An 18883-nucleotide genomic window follows, 5' to 3' on the forward strand; every position below is an offset into this window, starting at 1 on the left:
ATCCAGAAAAGTGAAGAACCAATGATTAAGGAAGTAAATAAAGGAGGCCTTTTGAAGACAACCAAGTTAAAAGCTGAATATAAGAAAGAAGTAATTGAGAAGCGAGCTGAAAATTGGAAAAGCAAAGCTATGCATGGCCAATACTTGAAAAGTATTGAAGGCAAGGCTGACCAAAAACTAACTTGGAACTGGTTAAGTTGCTAATAGACAGAAAAATAATCCTAGATCTGCGGAGCAATGAAAATCATTTAAACCGCATATGAACAGAGAAGAAACCTACACACTTTTTGGGAGGAGAACCTTGGATCATAAGTAAGTCAGTTCAGCATAAACAATAATACAAAGGAACAAAGTTGATTTTCAGTCAATGAAGGAATGCCTAGTACAAGAGTTTTTCTTGCACGCAGAACAAAAAGTAATTAGGTATCTTCATCAGCTCATCATTATGTTCTTCGGAGTAGTTGTACTTGACACAACACATCAAAATAGCATTCCATGAGCTACTAAATGAAAATAAAATTTCTACTTCTTCATATATTAATTCTATAATTTTAAGTTAATACCATTTAGAGTAGAACTGGACAGTATTACATATGTTCACACACAATGCTATTCCCTTAAAAGTAGATTTACGTTCTTGTGGTTATGAGCAAATAGGTATTACATTGAGACACCCACAAAATCAATGACTTAATTAAATGTCCAAACATAAATTTATTCACCCTGCCATCATATATAAAATCTTTAACATGGCTTTGTCCGTGTCTTAAAAGAAGTTTAGATATTCTTTGGCATATCCTCAAATACCTCCCATCTACAGATTCTTAGGAAATTATGTAATTCTTCAGTAATACGTTTTCCATACCAAAATCCAGAAAACTTAGAAAAAGCTTTTTCAGGTCTTCACTTCCAATCAATCTCCTATTCAGAACAGGAATCTAAATTAAACCATCCCAAAAAATTACCATGTAAACTAAAAATTAATATATCCAGTGAAGGATAGTATATCTCATCGTGTAACTGGTTCCACTCCTAAACTGGGCATGCTATTGAAGATTTTTCTAACATTCCATAGGAATCTTAAAATTTGAAGATTTTAAGCACTTTTTAAAAAATTGTGTCTTATACGCTGGAATGATGGAGGACACGTTTACAGGTGAAGTATTATTAGATCCCCCTGTGGTTTCAAGGAAAATTATGTCCAATTGCTTCAGTCTCTTTTCATGGGATTTAATATCTTTCTTCGGTTCACACTTGTTGCCTCTGTTTGAAGCTATTTCAGTTGCACTGATTTTTTTTTCTTACAGTACCATCCCTAGTCTGACCAGTGTAAAATGAGATGAAATTATTACTTTCTTTAACTTGGAAATCAGATTTCTATGGATGAAACCTAAAACAGGATATATAACACTGCTGATTCATTCAACACCATTCCAAGATATTTTTCACAAGCATCCTTCACAAACACTTACCTCCTTTTACACTAATGCAACTTCTTTCCATTTCCTAAGTCCGTGATGGTGAACCTATGGCACATGTGCCACATGGAGCTCTCTCTGCGGGCACGTGAGCCATCAGCCAGCTCAGCTCCACCGTGCATGTGCATGCGCCTCCTGCTGCCCACTGTATGGGCGGGGTGGTGGTGGGGAGCATGGGGGGGGTGCGGTACACCCCCACCCCATTTTTGGTCATAGGAGGCTTCAGGCAGGCCTCCTAGGCCCAAAACTGGCTGTGGAGGGGGGAAGTGTGGCATCCCCCCTGCGCCTCACTTTTGATCCCATGAGGTTTCAGGAAGGCCTTCTAGGCACAAAAAAGGCCACGGGAGGGGGGGGTGAAGTGCCCCCACGGCCTGTTTTTCTCCCAGGAGGCTTCAGGTGGGCCTGCTAGACCCAAAACAGGGTCCAGGGATGTGGCACCCCCATGGCCCATTTTTGGTCCCAGGAGGCTGCAGGGAGGCCTGCTAGACTCAAAACAGGGGTGAGGGTGTGTGGTGCCCCCCGTGGCCCATTTTGGGTCTCAGGAGGCTGCAGGGAGGCCTGCTAGGCCCAAAATGAGGCACAGGGAATCGTGCACACATACTTTCACCATGCAAGGACAAAAAGGTTAGCCATCACTGTCCTAAGTGAAGAAATCTACATTTTCTATGTGTATGTATATGCATATTTGATTTTTTAAAAAATCTGGAAGTTTCTCTTCTCTACATCTTTGTGTGATCTATAAAATTAATGAACATTCATACCAACTCCTATTACAAATTACTAATAACATTGAAAACCTGAAGTCCCAGGAGAGAATTTTGTAGCCCCTATTCAATTTGATGAGGAACCACTGATAGAAGACAGATTTATCAATCTTGCTGTCACTTAGTGTAGGAGAATAAATGGCAGAAGAGTTCTCAATTTAACCAATTCCCAATACCTTACTCCCAGTAAGTTTTGCGAAAAAATGGCAGCGTAGGCGCAAGTGGTTGGAATCAGTTATTCCTGGCACATCTAAAATGGTGCTAGAGTAGGCAAAATGGCACCACCTCATTCCAAAAGTAATAAAACAGTAAACTATTTGACCATGCAAACACCTCGCTGGGGATGAGCAATCAGAGTAAATGAGAATTAGACTAAACTCTGTTTTATTAGCCAGATTAATACCCTGGGCTATTTGCTTTGTTTTGTTTTGTGTTTGAGATTTTTAATCGTACAATTAAACTTTTAATGCACTCATTTGAAGTAAAACCAGCTATACATCTGTTTTCTAGTTTGAATCAAACAGTGAAAGCTATGAACTGTATAAGTCAATGTTCATCTTTTGTGATTAGGCTCATTATGCTTTGGGCAAACACCTTTTTACTAGCTCTTTGTGCAACCTAGAAACCAAATCCCTCCCTTGGGTACCATTTGCACAGCTGGTCATTCACTTGCAGTAGATGTCTTCTGTGGACTGGAGGAATGAATGAGCATACCCATCTGAGTCTTAGGACTTCAACTTTCCCTCCAAAATCCATAGGGTCTACCTGTAGCTTTTCTTTAAAATACTATTTGTCCCAACACAGTCAACTAATAATGTTAGAATGCTCTAACTCTATTTTTCACAAAAAAATTGAAAATACTAAACCTATAGGACCAAATGAAGAAAGAAAAAACCCAAAGCTAAAGAATAAACAAACTGCTCCTTTGGAGTATGCACAATCTCACTAAATAGAGAATGTCTGACTCTCTGACTGCTATAAATATATATGATATGGGTTTTTGGAAAGCTTTATGCTATAGTTGCAGGGAGGTTGAAGGCTGATTACAGAACTGAGTTTACAAACTAATTCACTGCAATGTGAAATTTAAAAATGAAATATTTCAGATATATTATTTTTAGCCAAAATATATTTGTGGGATATCCATACTCTGTGTCTAGAAAAAGAAATAACAACAATAATAATTCATTTGAACTGAGAATTTTTCAGAGTGAAATTTCTTGTCATATATTGGATTACATAGCTTGAAACAATAGAAATAAAACCTTAAATGACTCTGACAGGAAAATCTAAAACAACCTTATAGCTACAACAAAGAGAATATGCAAACACATGAAGGAAATGCATGGTTTATACAGAATTATGAGCTAAAATATCTTAAGGACATGTATATATGTAAACGGACTGAATCCAAAATACTTATTAACCTAATAAATGCATTACTCATTAAGGTACAAGGAGATTAATTGAACTTGTTCCGTGGACAAAGGACAGCAAGAGTTTTAGAAAACATTCCTCCCTTTTGCAAGGTTGCCACTGCTACTGATTGTTATTGTGTGTGCATGTGTAAGTATCTGTAGGTTTCATGATTGTGGACATGGAATAAGTCAGTAGGTTCTTAAATAGGTGAAGATTTCATCTAATCACATTAAGTGAAGCCAATTCATATTTTTGGGCAAATGCATGATTGAAATAGTGTGCTCTTTTTAGTTTGTAATTTTTTAAGGTTTTTTTTTAATTGTATGAATTCTGCTACACTGTCCATGTCTCAAAAAAAATCCCAAATGTGTATGCATTTTTTGCCTAAACAGAAATGTCTATTTTTATAAAAAATTATCAATTGTGCATTTAAATAGAGATACTCTGGGAAAATGTTACTTCATTCTTGGAGGACTGAAGATCTCTTTCAATTTAAGAGAGCCTCTTAGCTATTTTTCATCATTTCACCTAATGAAGGACTTCTATACTGAGGAATGCAATTTATACATCAGGAAAATGGCAACAGAATTTATCTGATGACTCTTAAGGAATCTGTTTAAAAAACAAATACCCCTCAGGTTCATTCAGTTTTACTCATAGAGAATAGATTGACATTTGACTCATCAAATGAGGTACTGAAGTTGGTTATTAGGAAAAAGATGACTGGCTGTATTCTAGCTGTGCAATGTCTTTCCTGAAATACTTGACTGGCATTTTACAGGCATCAAATCAATGCCTTTGTTAATTCTTTCAAACATTTTTTCTATTTTTAAGTATTTTAACAAAGGCTTTGGGCAAGTTTTGAGTGTTCAGGAGCCTTCTGAAGGGCTACAGAAAACAATGACAGCATCTCAACAAATTTGGCCAAAATTCTTAAGCCTATTTTTTCAGAAGCAGAAGAACTTTAGGAGGCCAACTGTGACCATTCTTCAGCCTTGAAACTTCCAATATCACAACATAAGGACCAAAGTCGCACTACCGACTGACATTCGGTGATTTTGTCCAGTAATTTTGAGAGTGTACCTTGGGATAGCTGGGAACTATAGGTAAGTTGACTGACCATTTTAATTGTAAGGGGAAGTTTGATACTAATTTTTCTTAATCCTGATTTTAGGTTTTTATTTATGCTGGTCTATGGCTGTAATAAAGACTTGATTTATTTTTGATTTTATTCAGATTCTATTTTCTTCTTAGGTTTTATGTTAATTCCAGACTATATCATAATCGGTGATATAAAATACGGAAAATATACATCCTTTTTAATAGTAAAAGATTCCTTTGGCCTTTAATGTAGTATTATGTCATAATATCTAATATTATCTATTACTCTTCCACATAATTTAGCTAATTAATCCTGTGGAGCTCAAGGATACATAGCAAAAGATTAAAAAATATCCCTTATGATACAATTATCCTGCCAATATGATATGAACTATGTGTGAATAGTCTTTCACTTAGGAAGTGTACAATACCAAAACAGATTCTCCATTAGAATCAGAAGGCTTGATTCAATTTCAGCTCCCTTTCTTTGAGCAAGCAATGGCCTCATGAACAGAGTACAGGTAGCCCTCGATTTACTGCCAGGTTGCTGCAGTTTTGGGTGGAAGAGGGCTATCAAAACTAAAATAAAAAACAAAAGAAGAAATGTTTCCCCTTTTGCATTTGAGCATGCAAGAAGGTGCAGGAAAGAAGAAAGAGAAAGAAAAGACGAGAAGAGAACAAGGAAGAAAAAGGAAAGAGGGGAAGGAATAAGAAATTTAGAATGAAGGAGGAAAAAGAAAGGAAGGAGGAAGGGAAGGAAGGAAGGAAGATATAATGAGAGTGAGAAAAGTTCTGCCTTAGGTCTTGGCCACCATAGGTGCCTCCCCCCCCCCAACATGAGTCCTGTGTCATGCCCACCCTGGCCACTCCCATCCCAGCCACACTCACCATGACCACACACCACACACACCCCAGCCCTCTGTGGTCAAACACAACCCTGATGCGGTCCTCAATGAAATTGAGTTTGACACCCCTGCTCTTCTCAAATTGCTGCTGGCTGGAACATGGCTCTTATCTTTCAATCTGGATATGTGGAGGAAGGAGAGACCAAAAGAGAAGGAAAAATGGACATTGCTCTTCTTTCTTCTAAGTGAGTCCCCAAAAGGGAAAACTGCTCATCTGACTGGCTGTTAGGCATTTTATTTCCCAGGCTTTGGATTTTCTGTCCATTTACTGGACTGATGGGTTGTCACTTTTCATTAACCTTTTCAGTCACTGAACTTGAAATGGAAGTTCTGCATATTCACTACAATATGCAAGTCTACTTAAGGCTTGGGTAACAGTTAACTTGTTTTTAATCTACGTCAAAGGGGCTCTCAGGTCCTTAACAAAGGAAGTAAAAAATAGATTATTCACTCCTTGTATAAATTAAGTCCTACAGCCTGTTCATAAAACAACAGGCAATATTTTGGCCCTAGTCTCTCAAATATGCTTCAGAACCTCATCACAGAAAACGATTAGAGCTGTATTTGACACAATTAAGTTTACAAGACCTTATGTAAGGTATATAAATAATCCTATGAATAAGTTTCCTTTTTATTAATTTACACTATTCCTAGCTGTTTATTGTGCAACAGCTCTCTAGTATATTAAAGTTTATGTAATGGCAGAAAGTATACTATGGAAATTCTGCTAACATACAACTCTGACAGATTTCTACTCTCAGTAACTCACAGGACAATGATTTTTCTTTAAAAATATGTTTTGCAGGTTGAAATAGTGCCTATTCTTCAACTTAGTCCTAACTCAAGAATTCACCCAAATATGTGTGAATCGTCACCATGCACTCCCTGCCAGTACTTTTCCACCCAGAGTATGTTTAACATGAAGGAAGAAGACTTTTATATCCTCAACTGAACAACACAGAAAGCTCTAGTAGCAGGGAACCTTGAACTGAAGACGTTCAGAACAAAGATCTCGCTTATGCAAGTCAAACAAAATTGTAATTATGAGCATTCCAATAGTTTAATAGAATGGAACAAACATGTGGCCAAATTCTGCTTGTTCTTTAAAAAAGATTCAGCTGAAAGTTATATTCTTCTATATTAAGAGGTGTGTGTGCGTGCGTGCGCGCGCGTCTATGTATGTGCATGTAGGATATACCTCTGATCAAGGTCTTCAAACGTGTTGTGGAATAAGAAATAAGCAAGTCAGATTCATTTTAAAAATATTAATAGATATTTTGAAAATAAGGTTGCCTTTATTAACTATTGCAATCCAATTGAAAATCACCTAGATGTATTACGTAATTGTTTTGCCCATATTTTAGTTTAGAGAAGAACAGTTAATTACAGTTAGTGATCTGTCTCAATTACTTCGATATAAAGTTCTTTTGCTATTTGACATTAGTATTTGAATGCAACTTTATTAAAATATTCATTTTTTTATAAATCAGGTGAAACAAGATTTTAATTATTTTTACATAAACATACTTTATTCTGCAAAATTAAAAATTGAAAATATTGCTTATGCTTATGCTTCATGAAAAAGAAACAAAAATTGGTATATAATAATTTGGCAATTAAAATTAAGGAATTATGATTAATTATGCAAAACATCCTAGGTCAGAATCACACAATATTTTTATATCTGCTTAAATAGAATTTATCCATTGACTTACAGTCATAAACAATGTTGATAAAAGAATAGTGTTACAACAATAAAGGCTTCTCAGAGTACAATATCTATTGGTTTACATTCAGCAGAACAACAATTTTTTAAAATGCCCAAGTTTCTCCAATAGATTCGAGAGTCTTAGCTCAATTGAATAGTTTTGGGGTAAAATAAATCTCCCCCAATCTGACCAAACTGCGTATTTAGATGCAATCTCATCCCTTCAAAAATTGTTAAATTAAAACTATTAAATTAATGAAAAATGCTGATGCTCTTTCAACAAATTTGTATGAAATATGTACTAAAGCATTGGTGAACAATCTTGGCAATTTTAAGTCTTGTGGACTTCAACTCCCAGAATTCCCCAGCCAACCATCTTAAAGTAGTCAAGGTTGAATACCCCTGTAGCAAAGGACATTATTGATTATCTTATCTCTTATCCTTATTGCCCCAAAGGATCACCTTATATATTGCATTTTATACATGTTGTGGAAAGTTATCACCCGGCCCTCTCCCAGAAAAATGAAATATCCTAGGAAATATTGAAAAGCCAGAATATTTCTCTGGATGTGAAAAGAAACATGTTTCAAAAAGACAAGGTAACTCTCCCTGCAGCTTCCTGCCCCCACCTTTTGTCCATGAGCCACTAAAGCCTGAGCCAGTCCCTTTACATAATAAAAGAGTTATCTCCTTCAGCTCAAAGGGGATGGGAATGAAGGCATGATAATATAAGCCTTTACTCAACTGACCACATGGCATCTGAGAACTCTGAGAATTCAACCAAACCTGGACTCAGCCTAGAGAGTTGCCCCTGCATGGGCCCATGTGAGTCTGACAACCAATCAGAATACATTTCTTACACAGGAACAGGAAACAGAGAGGTGGGACTGAACAGGTTATAAAAAGCCAAGCAAGCCCCTTCCCCTTCCTTCTCTTCTTCTCCACCAACATTGAAGCATGTGATCACCTTTTCTGTTCAGGACTCAAGCCATGTGGTCCTGTCCACCATTAAAACCATCTTTCCAAGCAGCCTCCATGTCTCCAGTGTCTTTTTCCCCACTTGGAGCCGAACCCAGAAGGACATTTCTTCCAACAATATAATAATATAATATGCAACACTGAAGGTTTTAAAGAAGCGATTGAACAACCATTTGTCTAAAATAGTATGAGGTTTCCTGTTTGTGCAGGGAATGGATTAGAAGCTCTCCAAGATCCCTTTCAACTCTGTTTTTCTGTTATTCTAGTATTCAATGTTACAATGCTATCACTGGAAAATGATCTTTCCTTTAATTCTGCTCTTAACTATCCAGTATAAGGATATAGCTACAGGACATAATAAACTGTAATTAGAACTGGAAATCAGCAGGAAAAAATGGATGAAATTGCAAGAAAAAAGGAATTTTGATGAACCTGAAATGCAGAATCTAAAACTAGTATTTAAGAGGTGTGTCCTTATGACTGACTTCGCTTCTTCAGACATAAACATTCTGATGGAAGGCCTTTCCTTTGTTTTAGCCATGCTAGAAAACTGTTAAAGAAAAACAGGTGGCTAACCATTTTCCTTACCTACACTTGCACTTTACATTGCTAGCAATCAAGAACTGCCATTTAGGAATGGTTTCAAATAAATATGCAAATATTCAAACAGATGATCAAAAAAGTTCAACAATACAATTTGGGATAAAACCATCCTGTTCTAAAATTTACCTCCTTATTTTTGAGGGGGGGGGGGAACCAGGCATCACATTCTAAACTATCTCAAGGAACTAGTGCTCACATTCAGCCCAGAACTTGCCTAGCCCTGCAATAAATCAACTTCGTTCATCTGTCAGACGTATTCTTAGACTCAAATCCTTCAGAAAATATCTTGCTTTTTGTTTTAGTGTCATCCCTCCCTCCACCTGTTGCTGCCTGATCTACTGGCAGCATAATTGTCTAGTGAGTTCAATAATATTCATGGAAATTCAAATAGACTTTACATCAGGTATTTTATTTCTTGTGATTGTTAAGTTGTATCTCAACACTTGTTTGACAGGCTCTCAGTTGCTCCATCCATACAGAGCAGTAAGAGAAACAAGCCAAGAACAAGCCATTAGTATTGTTAAATGCAAACATTTATTGGTAAGCAAGTGATTCATATACTAAAAAAAATTATACCAGTCCTTAGCAACAGTAATTTTACATTATCCTCAGGAATTCTGGAGGGGCGAAATTCTTATATTGTATAGTCATCAGGAAGAAGAAAAAATAAAATCCTGAAAAATGTCATGGAGGAGGCAGCATGTAATCTTTGAGTCAATGACAATGCACAGACAGCAAAATCCTGAACTTTAAATATCACACTTTTTCCTCCTTGCAATCGTGTCTGATTCTTGGAGGTTGCCTCAACAGATCCCTGGGGTTTTCCAGAAGTGGTTTGCCATTGCTTTCTTCCTAGGGATGAGAAAGTGACAGGCTCCAAAGTCACCCAGCTGGCTTTGTGCTCACGAGGAGATTAGAACTCATGGTCTCCCAGTTTCTAGCCTGATGCCTTAGCCAGTCTACCAGACTGGCTCTTCTAAATATCATGTATAGATTATCTTATTAAAAATATTCACAGTTTGTCTATGGAGATTCTCAGTCATCCAGGTTATGGTTGTCCCAACGGTGGTTTTTCAAGAGGCAACTGGATTTTTTGTTTTTCTTGGAAGACATTTTGCTTCTTATTCAAGAAGCTTCTTCAGCTCTTCAAGAAACTTCTTGAATAAGAAGCAAAAGGTCTTTCAAGAAAAACCCGAAAGTCCAGTTGCGTCTTGAAAAAGCACCTTTGGGGCATTCATACTGTTCCCCAACACATTTAGAAGTATTCTTATCATTGCATTAGTCGAAGACAAAATGTTTATTCATGTTGGCCCAATGTATACTGCTAAATAGAATAGCTTATTTTTATTTATGGAAGCAAAAAAATTAAAATTAGATAATGAAAGGTAGGAAAAAGACCTATGTATTTTACAATGTGTAAAAATCCATCAACTGATATAACAGTAACCAGATTATGAAGAAACTATAGAACATTATAATAAAAACTGTTTGCTCAATGGCATGAAATAATACAGTTAAAATAGATGGGGGAGTCATGGGCTACAATTATAGTTCCCAGCCTATCTCATAATTTGAACACACTTCCTGAGATATCATTGATCAAATAACCATATATTCTTCAAAGTATATATGTGGACACACTTGAGTGCTCATTCAAGTCACCTTTAAAAGCAGAAGATATCAACTTTTGAATATTATATTTAAATACCTGTATCCTATGGATTCTGTCCTCTAATTTACTATTCCAATAAAGGCTATTATGCGACATGTTTGTTTCAGTCTCTAAAAAGAAGAAGGGAGAGTCAATACCCATATTTTGGATTCTCACGTCAGCACATCGGAGAACACCACCTCTCATCCACACTGACAGAGCAACCCACTGTATATAAACAGAGAGCAAACTCCACCCACTTCTAGCAATGACAATGTTAGCTATTTGGGTAATGAAATATCTTCAAGAAAAAAAACCAAGCTCACAGAACACCAAAGTTCCTACCATTCATTTTCACTATAAAACTAAATATTACTCCACAAAATGTATTCCTTATAAGCTACATAAGGCAAGAAGGGAGGGGGGAATAAGCACTGAGTGGTTAAATCTAGATTCATCGCGTATCTACTAGTAAACTTCCAGATAATAATATTCTACCTTTCTAACCAAAGGCCTACTGGCTAGAAACAAATTAAGAGGTATTTATTTTCACATCCTTAAACCTTCCCAACAGAAGATTAGAATACTTTTAGATCTACTTCATCAATTACTGTAATTCCCAAGTGAATTTTTCAGCATAACTTCTTTTATTAACTTGAGTTAGTGCATCTGTTCTAATTGTCTCCTGGAATGGGATAATCCTTCACAATTATCCTGCTATGGAATTATCCAATCAGGAATAATAAAACATTATACATTAGGTGAGTTTTGAACAGCACGGGGCATTTCAACTTGTTCAAAATAGGACATCAAAGCTGTTAATTCAAACATACATCTCACTAGAATTCAAAAATGTGCTGTAATGTGTAGGGTCAGGCACAACTGTTCTGGAGCCACAATATTTGAAAGACTATTTTCCCCATATTATATGGCCAATCGTCAACTTGGACCTTACCCCATTCCTAACAGGTCCGTAAAGGGGTGTGCATAAGCGCATCAGGGTGCCTAACGTCCCTGTCCTACTGTCCCCATCCTTTTGTATTCATTTCTTTCATTTATATCCATGTTTATATTTATACCTGCTATCTTGTACATGTTTGACAAACTAATAAATACAAATAAATACAAATACAAAACTATCATAAGCTCTGTTACATACTTGCCTTTTCAGGCAATAAATTACTATGGATCAGGCTACAATTGTAATTCTTATCCAGTAACATTTGTTTGTGTTTATTCTCTTATTTTGCAATTTTTTTGTTTTAATTGTTTTTCTGTCCAGACTTTGATTTTTTTTAAAAGTGTTTTTCCTTTGTCATTTCACTGCATACCTACACACACACAAATAGAGACACATCATTGTAACAAAGGCAATTCGCCAGCAAGCTGTTTGCCCAAGGCAACTTCAAGTCATCCTAGAAGAGCATATACTCACTTGGCAAGTTATACAGCTAAACTAAGCAAAATGTAGAAAGAGGATAATTTCCAACATTAGATAATAGACCTGGTGCACAGGAAGCATTCATTTTTATTCTATCCTATGGGTTATGCCTTACCTAGCTTTCAACTTGGAATAAAGAATAGGTGATGTCTAGAATCAGTAATTATAATTAAAGCTATCAAGCAAGACTAGTGCCCCTTTTAAGTAACATTTTTATTGACTTATTTGTATTCATCCTTCCTTCAAGGAGCTGTAGCACTATATATATTCCTTCTTTAGTCTAACAATCTGAGAGATTGGGCAGGCTTACAGCAAAAAACTGATTAAAATATCACCAACAATGATTTGGAGGTGACAAGTGTATCTAATTCTCCATCTGACAATCTAACCACAAAACTATTCATACTTTCACTCTCAGAAGTGGAATCTTGGTGAGATAATTTTAATTTGGTGCTTGCTTTTTCTTCATTATAGTATCTTTCTTTAATGTAGGGCATTCTGTAGTACTTATATTAAAGATCTGTTAATGTATTATTTCTATCTTACTCCTCAGCATGAATACATTTAGTGATTCACAACCTTCCACAATAAAGGTAACTTCTGTCATACAAGAATATGCTGAATCCCTGATTTCTGATTAACTGGTTTTATTCAAATGCATGCATTACACAGCTGTAGAATAAAATGGATACCAACTTTTTATTTTGATATAAAGTAAAATGTTTATTAGATTAAAGTAAAATGTTTATCCAGATAAATATTCCAAAATTCCAAAGGTTAGACAATAAAAAATAGTTACTGAATTAATTTATTCCTTAATTTGAGCACCAGCATTTCCACATTTTAACTGAGGTAATCCCTTTTTCACCTCAAACCACCTAGCTTCTTGTTTTAAAACAAAACAAAACTATCTGAATGGACTTTTTAAAAAAATATGTTCAATTCAACACTAATCTAATTTAACCAATACCAAAATTAGTATTTAACATCTATATTCCAAATAAGTCTTTAATGGAACTAATAGCCAATAACCGGAAAACTACTTTGGTACAGATATAAGAAAGAACAAAGAAAATAAAAGATATATATATATATATATTACCAGATTTAAGTTATACAATTAATGAGGCTATTCAAAATTTGTCTCAAAATACAAAAACCAAACATGTTGATTGTTCTACTCTTTATTCCTTTGAAAAAGTAAAGCCAGTGAGTTTTTCTAGGGAAAATTTCTATTTCCAACATAAAATAAACATGAATAAGCTCTACAAAGAGGTTGCTCAGAACGGCACTGAAAAATGTGAGGTATGATCATTTTACACACATTTGTTGCAGCATCCCCATGGTCATATGATCAAAATTTGGACGTTTGGCAACTGGCATGCATTCATACGATCACCTTTTGTGACCTTCTGACAAGCAAAGTCAATGGGGAAGCCAGATTCACTTAACAACCATGTTATTAACTTAACTACGGTGATTCACTTAACAATGGTGGCAAGAAAGGTCATAAAATGGGGCAAAAGTCCTCAACTTACAATAGTTCATTTAATGGCATTTCAAAGTCACATCATCATCACTGGAAAAAGTGACTTATGATTGTTTTTCACATTTATGACCATTGCAGCATCCCCATGGCCACATGATCAAAATCCAAATGCTTGGCAACTGATTCATGATGGTTGCAGTGTCCTGGGGACATGAGAGCAGCTTTTGCAACCTTCTGACAAGCAAAGTCAATGGGGAAGCCAGGTTCACTTAACAACTGTTTTACTAATTTAACAAGTGCAGTGATTCACTGCACTGTATTAAGAAAGGTTGCAAAATGGGCCAAAACTCACTTAACAAGTATCCCGCTTAGCAACAGAAATATTGGGCTCATTGGTGATCATAACGACTACGTGTACTTTCTATTGTTTTTCTGAAAAGGGATCAAAACATTATTATCGAATATTTACCATATCACATTTCAGATATCTATATTAATGAAAGGAAAACCATGTTTAAAAATGGACCGTTGAAAATCATAACCTATCAGAACACATATCTTAGATATTTCTATATTCACTACCTTTATAAGGTATTCTAGGGATGTTCCAGCTTAAAAAAAAAATCTTACAGATAGAATGACTTGGAGATTTAGGGAAAAGAAGAAATGTTTTGCTTCTATATTTTAACATTATTGACCTACCTAACAATCACCCCCTAACTATCTTTTTTTTCTTCTTCCAAGAACTTACTGAAGTAAAATTGCAACCATATTAAGAGCAATTAGGCTAAGTAACAGGACAAACAAAATTTGGAAGTCTGAAAAATCAAGACCCTCCCTTTTGTATAACATTTTGAGTGACAAAGAAAACATTTGTATTCAGTCTGTCAATTTTATGCAACGCGGCTTCCTATATATTTCCTGCCCCAAAGAGGCCTATAAAAATAGCCAGAATTTAGAACATTAATTCATTCCTCCACAACCAATATACAGAAAGACAAAAGACACAAGTAAATTCAGAATGAGGCTAAAATTACTTTTTCGGTTACAGCATCATATATTAAGCTTGCTTTATATAATTTCTGATATACTCTTAACAATTATAGAGTATATTACTCATAGTTGATGTGTCACCTGCTCTTTTCTCACCCCCCCCCCCAAGATACCATATATTTTTGCACTGTTAATTTTGCAGACTTTGACACCAGGCTAGGGACATGGAACATTCTGTTTTACAATGCCCTGACCCAACACAAGTAACTCTAGCACCCCCAAAGAAATTCATATCAGTTTCATTATCGATGATGAGATTAGATCATTTTGCAATTTTGTACTATTTCAAATATATAACCTGTTTTTTATAATCTGTTAACATCCTAGGGATTTTACATAAATAATATGAGTTAAACGCATATGATAAACTTACCAACAATACAGATTTGCAGAAAAAATATGAAATTGTAATTCCAGTGACACAAAACCAGATCACAATACAATTATATACTGGTTACTCTAAACTATTTTTAAAACTGCATAATGAATTAGTAAACTCCCATTCAAATTTTAGGAATATACAGCATGGGCCAAGTGCACTATTAAATATACTGAGCCAACAATATTCCAAACAGTGTGGCTGGTTTTTATTTTTTTATACAGATTTGGCATTTTTCTGAATGCATGCCTATGTGGCAGACTAAAAGCTTGTAGACCAAAACTCATTCAAACAAGATTCCCATAAAATATTTTTCCTCTATGTTTACAGCTACTGACAAAAGGCTGTTAACAATCTATTCTTACCTTTAAAGATTAGTGCTGAGTAGAAAAAACATAATCATTAACAAAAGAAAACAAGTTAAGCAAGCAAGTTATTCACAACCACTAACTTTAAGAACTGGGCCAGAACAGGAGAGAAAAGCTAACCTCTGCCAAGTAATAAAGGTTCATGTTTTTATGCTGAAGCTAGTTTAATTCCCAATAATAAAAGAAAATGTAATATTGTACTAATGAAACCTGATCTCGGACTAAATCCAATAATTAAAACAATAAAAAGATTTCCATATTATGTCCAGTAGGATTCTTATCAAATATTCCTTTTGGTCTCTCTTCAAAGTTTGGGAATTTAAAAACCATCAGTTAAGCAAACATGCATTATTGCAAGAAGGCATTTCCTTCTATAATTCTTGACTGAAAGATCAAGTTGCCCTGATACATAGCTTTCTGCAGCACTCCTGTCACATTTTGTTGTGCTCTGATCTTGTTATGCATGCACAAACATGTTAATGCAGTATCCATTATTACCAAGGAGCTTGCGCTGAAGCAATAGATAGGGAAAGGCACACATATGATACACACCCCCAGACACTCTTCCCTTCCTACCCACTAATGTTTACATATGTACTCATTTTTATCAGCAAAACAAAACTCCCTCCTCAACCCGCCCCACCCGCCGCCAGCCAAATGGATACTGGAGACAATATCCCCAATAAGGCCACGATGGCAGGGCCACTTCCAGATGGAAAATGCAATTCAGAAATGCCTTTAGAGATGATTGCATTTAGGTAAAACAAGAGACAATATCTGGTTTGATCATCCTTAGTCAGCCCAGCGGTGGGGATGGTACTCGCGCTCTCACAAAGGGGTGCAACGTTCCAAACGCGGGTTAGAGCATTTCCTCCTCTCCCCGTTTATTTTAAGGGAGCTGGAAGGTTTTAAATCCCATATTGAGAAGGCCCTGCTTCAAATAAATCTTCCGGAGGTACAAAATGGTGGATGCGAGCTTTAAAAGAAATTGCCTCCTTCATTGCAACCTATGCTAACCAGTCGCAACCCTTAACACGGCGCGGGTGAGATAAACAAACACACCAAGACCAGCCCTTTGAAACAGGGCAGATTTGCACGTACGTGTGTACACCTACCCGCCATCCCCACAGACACTGATGTTACAGACCTGATGTCATGTAGCCCCGTGATGCTTGGGAGAGGAACGCTGGTGGGAAATGTTTGTGCAGGCGGTAGTCCTTCTCGCTGCGGGACCTCATGCGGTCCGAAGCCCGGTCAGAGAAATCCGAGCTCGGCCAGGCTCGCCGTAAGGTGATACTTCGGGTCTTCTTCATGTTGAGGCTCCCCGCAAGCTAATTCCGCGCGAGCCGCCGCCGCGGCGGCATGAACCAGGCAGGCCTCCCGGCTCGCTTTATGTCAGCCTCCTCACAGGCAGTGCTCGGGCTGGCAGCGGAGCGCGCAACCTGGAGCCCCTGCCTCCTCCATCGCGGTTCCTCCGTGCCTGGTTTCCCTCCCGCGAAGCAGCCTGCGTTACGCGCGCCCCACAACGCATCCCCCTTCACGGGCACTCCAACCAGCTTCCATCCCGAGTCATGTGGAGGAAAGGCAAATTGGGCGGCTTCGAAGGCGGCGGGGGAAGAGCAGAGCCCTCGACGGCGTGGAAGAAGCGCGGCGGTTCCAAAACAATAGCTCGATTCGGCGCGGAAGGGCTCAGCCAGCGGTGAGCCGAGGCACCCAAGGCCCGAGCAAATCAGGCAGCGCGCTCGGCCTGGGGGCGCTGACCCCGAAGGCTACGGGAAAAAAAGCAAGGAAACCTCCGAGCTGTAAAGCCATAGGAATCGCCCGAAGGGCTGGCAGCGGCCAAAGGCTGGCTTCCCCCCCCTCCCTCCGTCGACCTATCAGAATCCAAGCAAACCATCAAGGAGGCAGCCTAAAAAGCATGGCTGCAGCAACCATTCTTCCCGTTCGCAGCACCCACTGCCTCTCCTCCCGCCCTGGCCGCGCATATTCCTCCTTCGCGCACTCCGGTTGCCTAAACCCACAAGCGGCGGCAACAGTAACAATCGCCTTCACTGCAGATAGCTGAGGCGCCCATCTCCACCGCGCTCCCGCAGCGGCGGCAGCATCCTTCGCCAGCCGTTCCTCCCTCTCTTGTTCGCCTGCAAGGTTATTCTCCTCTTCCCTTCATTGAGCGCGCGCGCTTACGTCTCTCTTGTCAATCGCGCCAGCAGCTAAAACCCGAAAGGTTCGGACTGCGAGATTTAATCCGAAATGTTTTTCTCTCCGAAAATCCGCCTCGGATCGTCTGCTCGCTTTGCCCCTGCTGCTGCTGCTGCTGCTGCTTTGCTGCTGTTGCTCCTCCCCTCCGAAAATGGTGAATAGCTACTGAAGGGCAGGAAAGAAAGCAACAAACCAGCCTTATGCTAATCGAGAAGCTGTCTTGGGTTACACGCGCTGAGCGAGTCAGCCTACAAACTTTCATAGAACCTAGGCCAGAGCTTCTCCAGACCTTGACTTGTGCTCCGACCACCATCAGATTTCTGGATTTACCGCACATATTTGTTATTCTATTTCAATGGTCAATATCTCTTCTACACCCTTTTCTCACCAAGAAAGGGCAGCAAAATAAATGTCTTAAACTGGTTAAACTAAACCAGCCTTTCCAATTGTTTCCAAATGTTATTTTGGAAACTAATACTCAAAACTAATGGACAGGACCATTGGAGCTGGACGAATGGAGGGAACCTGCAATCTTCTCTACTTGCCTTGAAAGACAAAATCCATCCTTTTTTCTACATACTTGCTGTCCGACTGCCTGTATTGTCTGCAATTTTTTGTACCAAAAGAAAGAAAAGAAAAACAAGGTCAATCAGCCAACTAGACAGTGACAGTGATAAAAGAGGACCACTTTCATTTATATTATAAGATAAACTTGAAATCATTTAAACTGGGACACCAGAATTGATGAAAAACCTCTCTTTTTTGCTCAAAGACTTAAAGAAAATCCTCATTTTCTCCAATGCTCTATTAAAAGACTTATAGCTATGGATCTCTTGAAACAAAAAAAAAGCCAGAGAAATTCTATATGTCTTTCTGTCTGTCTGTCTGTCTGTCTGTCTGTCTGTCTGTCTGTCTGTCTATCGATCTATCTATCTGTTCCCCTCGCACATATAGTGCTAGTCACCCCCAACTCTAGGCGGCGGTGCTCATTTCCGTTTCAAAACCGAAGAGCCAGCGCTGTCCAAAGACATCTCCGTGGTCATGTGGCCAGCATGACTAAACGACGAAGGCGAATGGAGCACTATTACCTTCCCACCAAAGGTGGTTCCTATTTTTCTACTTGCATTTTTTACCTGCTTTGGAACTGCTAGGTTGCCAGAAGCTGGGACAAGTAATAGGGGTTCAAACCGCCGAACTGCCGACCTTTCTGATCGACAAGCTCAGCGTCTTAGCCACTGAGCCAGTACATGTATATAAAACTTTGAACTCTTCGATTATTAACCTGCCTAAGTATTTTAACTATTTTAAAATATAAACACTAGCAGCACAGAGCTGACCATCAAATTT

The 18883-nt window shown here is 37.9% G+C and overlaps 1 protein-coding gene across 3 annotated transcripts in view; it reads right to left on the reverse strand.

The window, feature by feature from the left end:
* STOX2 (storkhead box 2) overlaps positions 1 to 18883 on the reverse strand; it is a 98803-nt gene that overhangs the window by 76315 nt on the left and 3605 nt on the right. Inside the window, exon 1 of one of the 3 annotated variants that reach the window (XM_081959709.1) lies at positions 17522 to 17541. The exons of 1 other annotated variant lie outside the window; for it this stretch is intronic. Coding sequence is in view for 1 of the 2 variants with exons in the window: in XM_081959705.1 (XP_081815831.1) it covers positions 16485 to 16650 (166 nt within the window). In the remaining variant the exon portion in view is untranslated. Of the gene's footprint in view, positions 1 to 16484; positions 17217 to 17521; positions 17542 to 18883 lie in introns of those variants that run through there. One more of the 3 variants, XM_081959705.1, reaches the window with a different exon arrangement.

Source organism: Natrix helvetica (assembly GCF_964273705.1).
Source record: "Natrix helvetica genome assembly, chromosome: 7".
Taxonomy (NCBI): Eukaryota; Metazoa; Chordata; class Lepidosauria; order Squamata; family Natricidae; genus Natrix; species Natrix helvetica.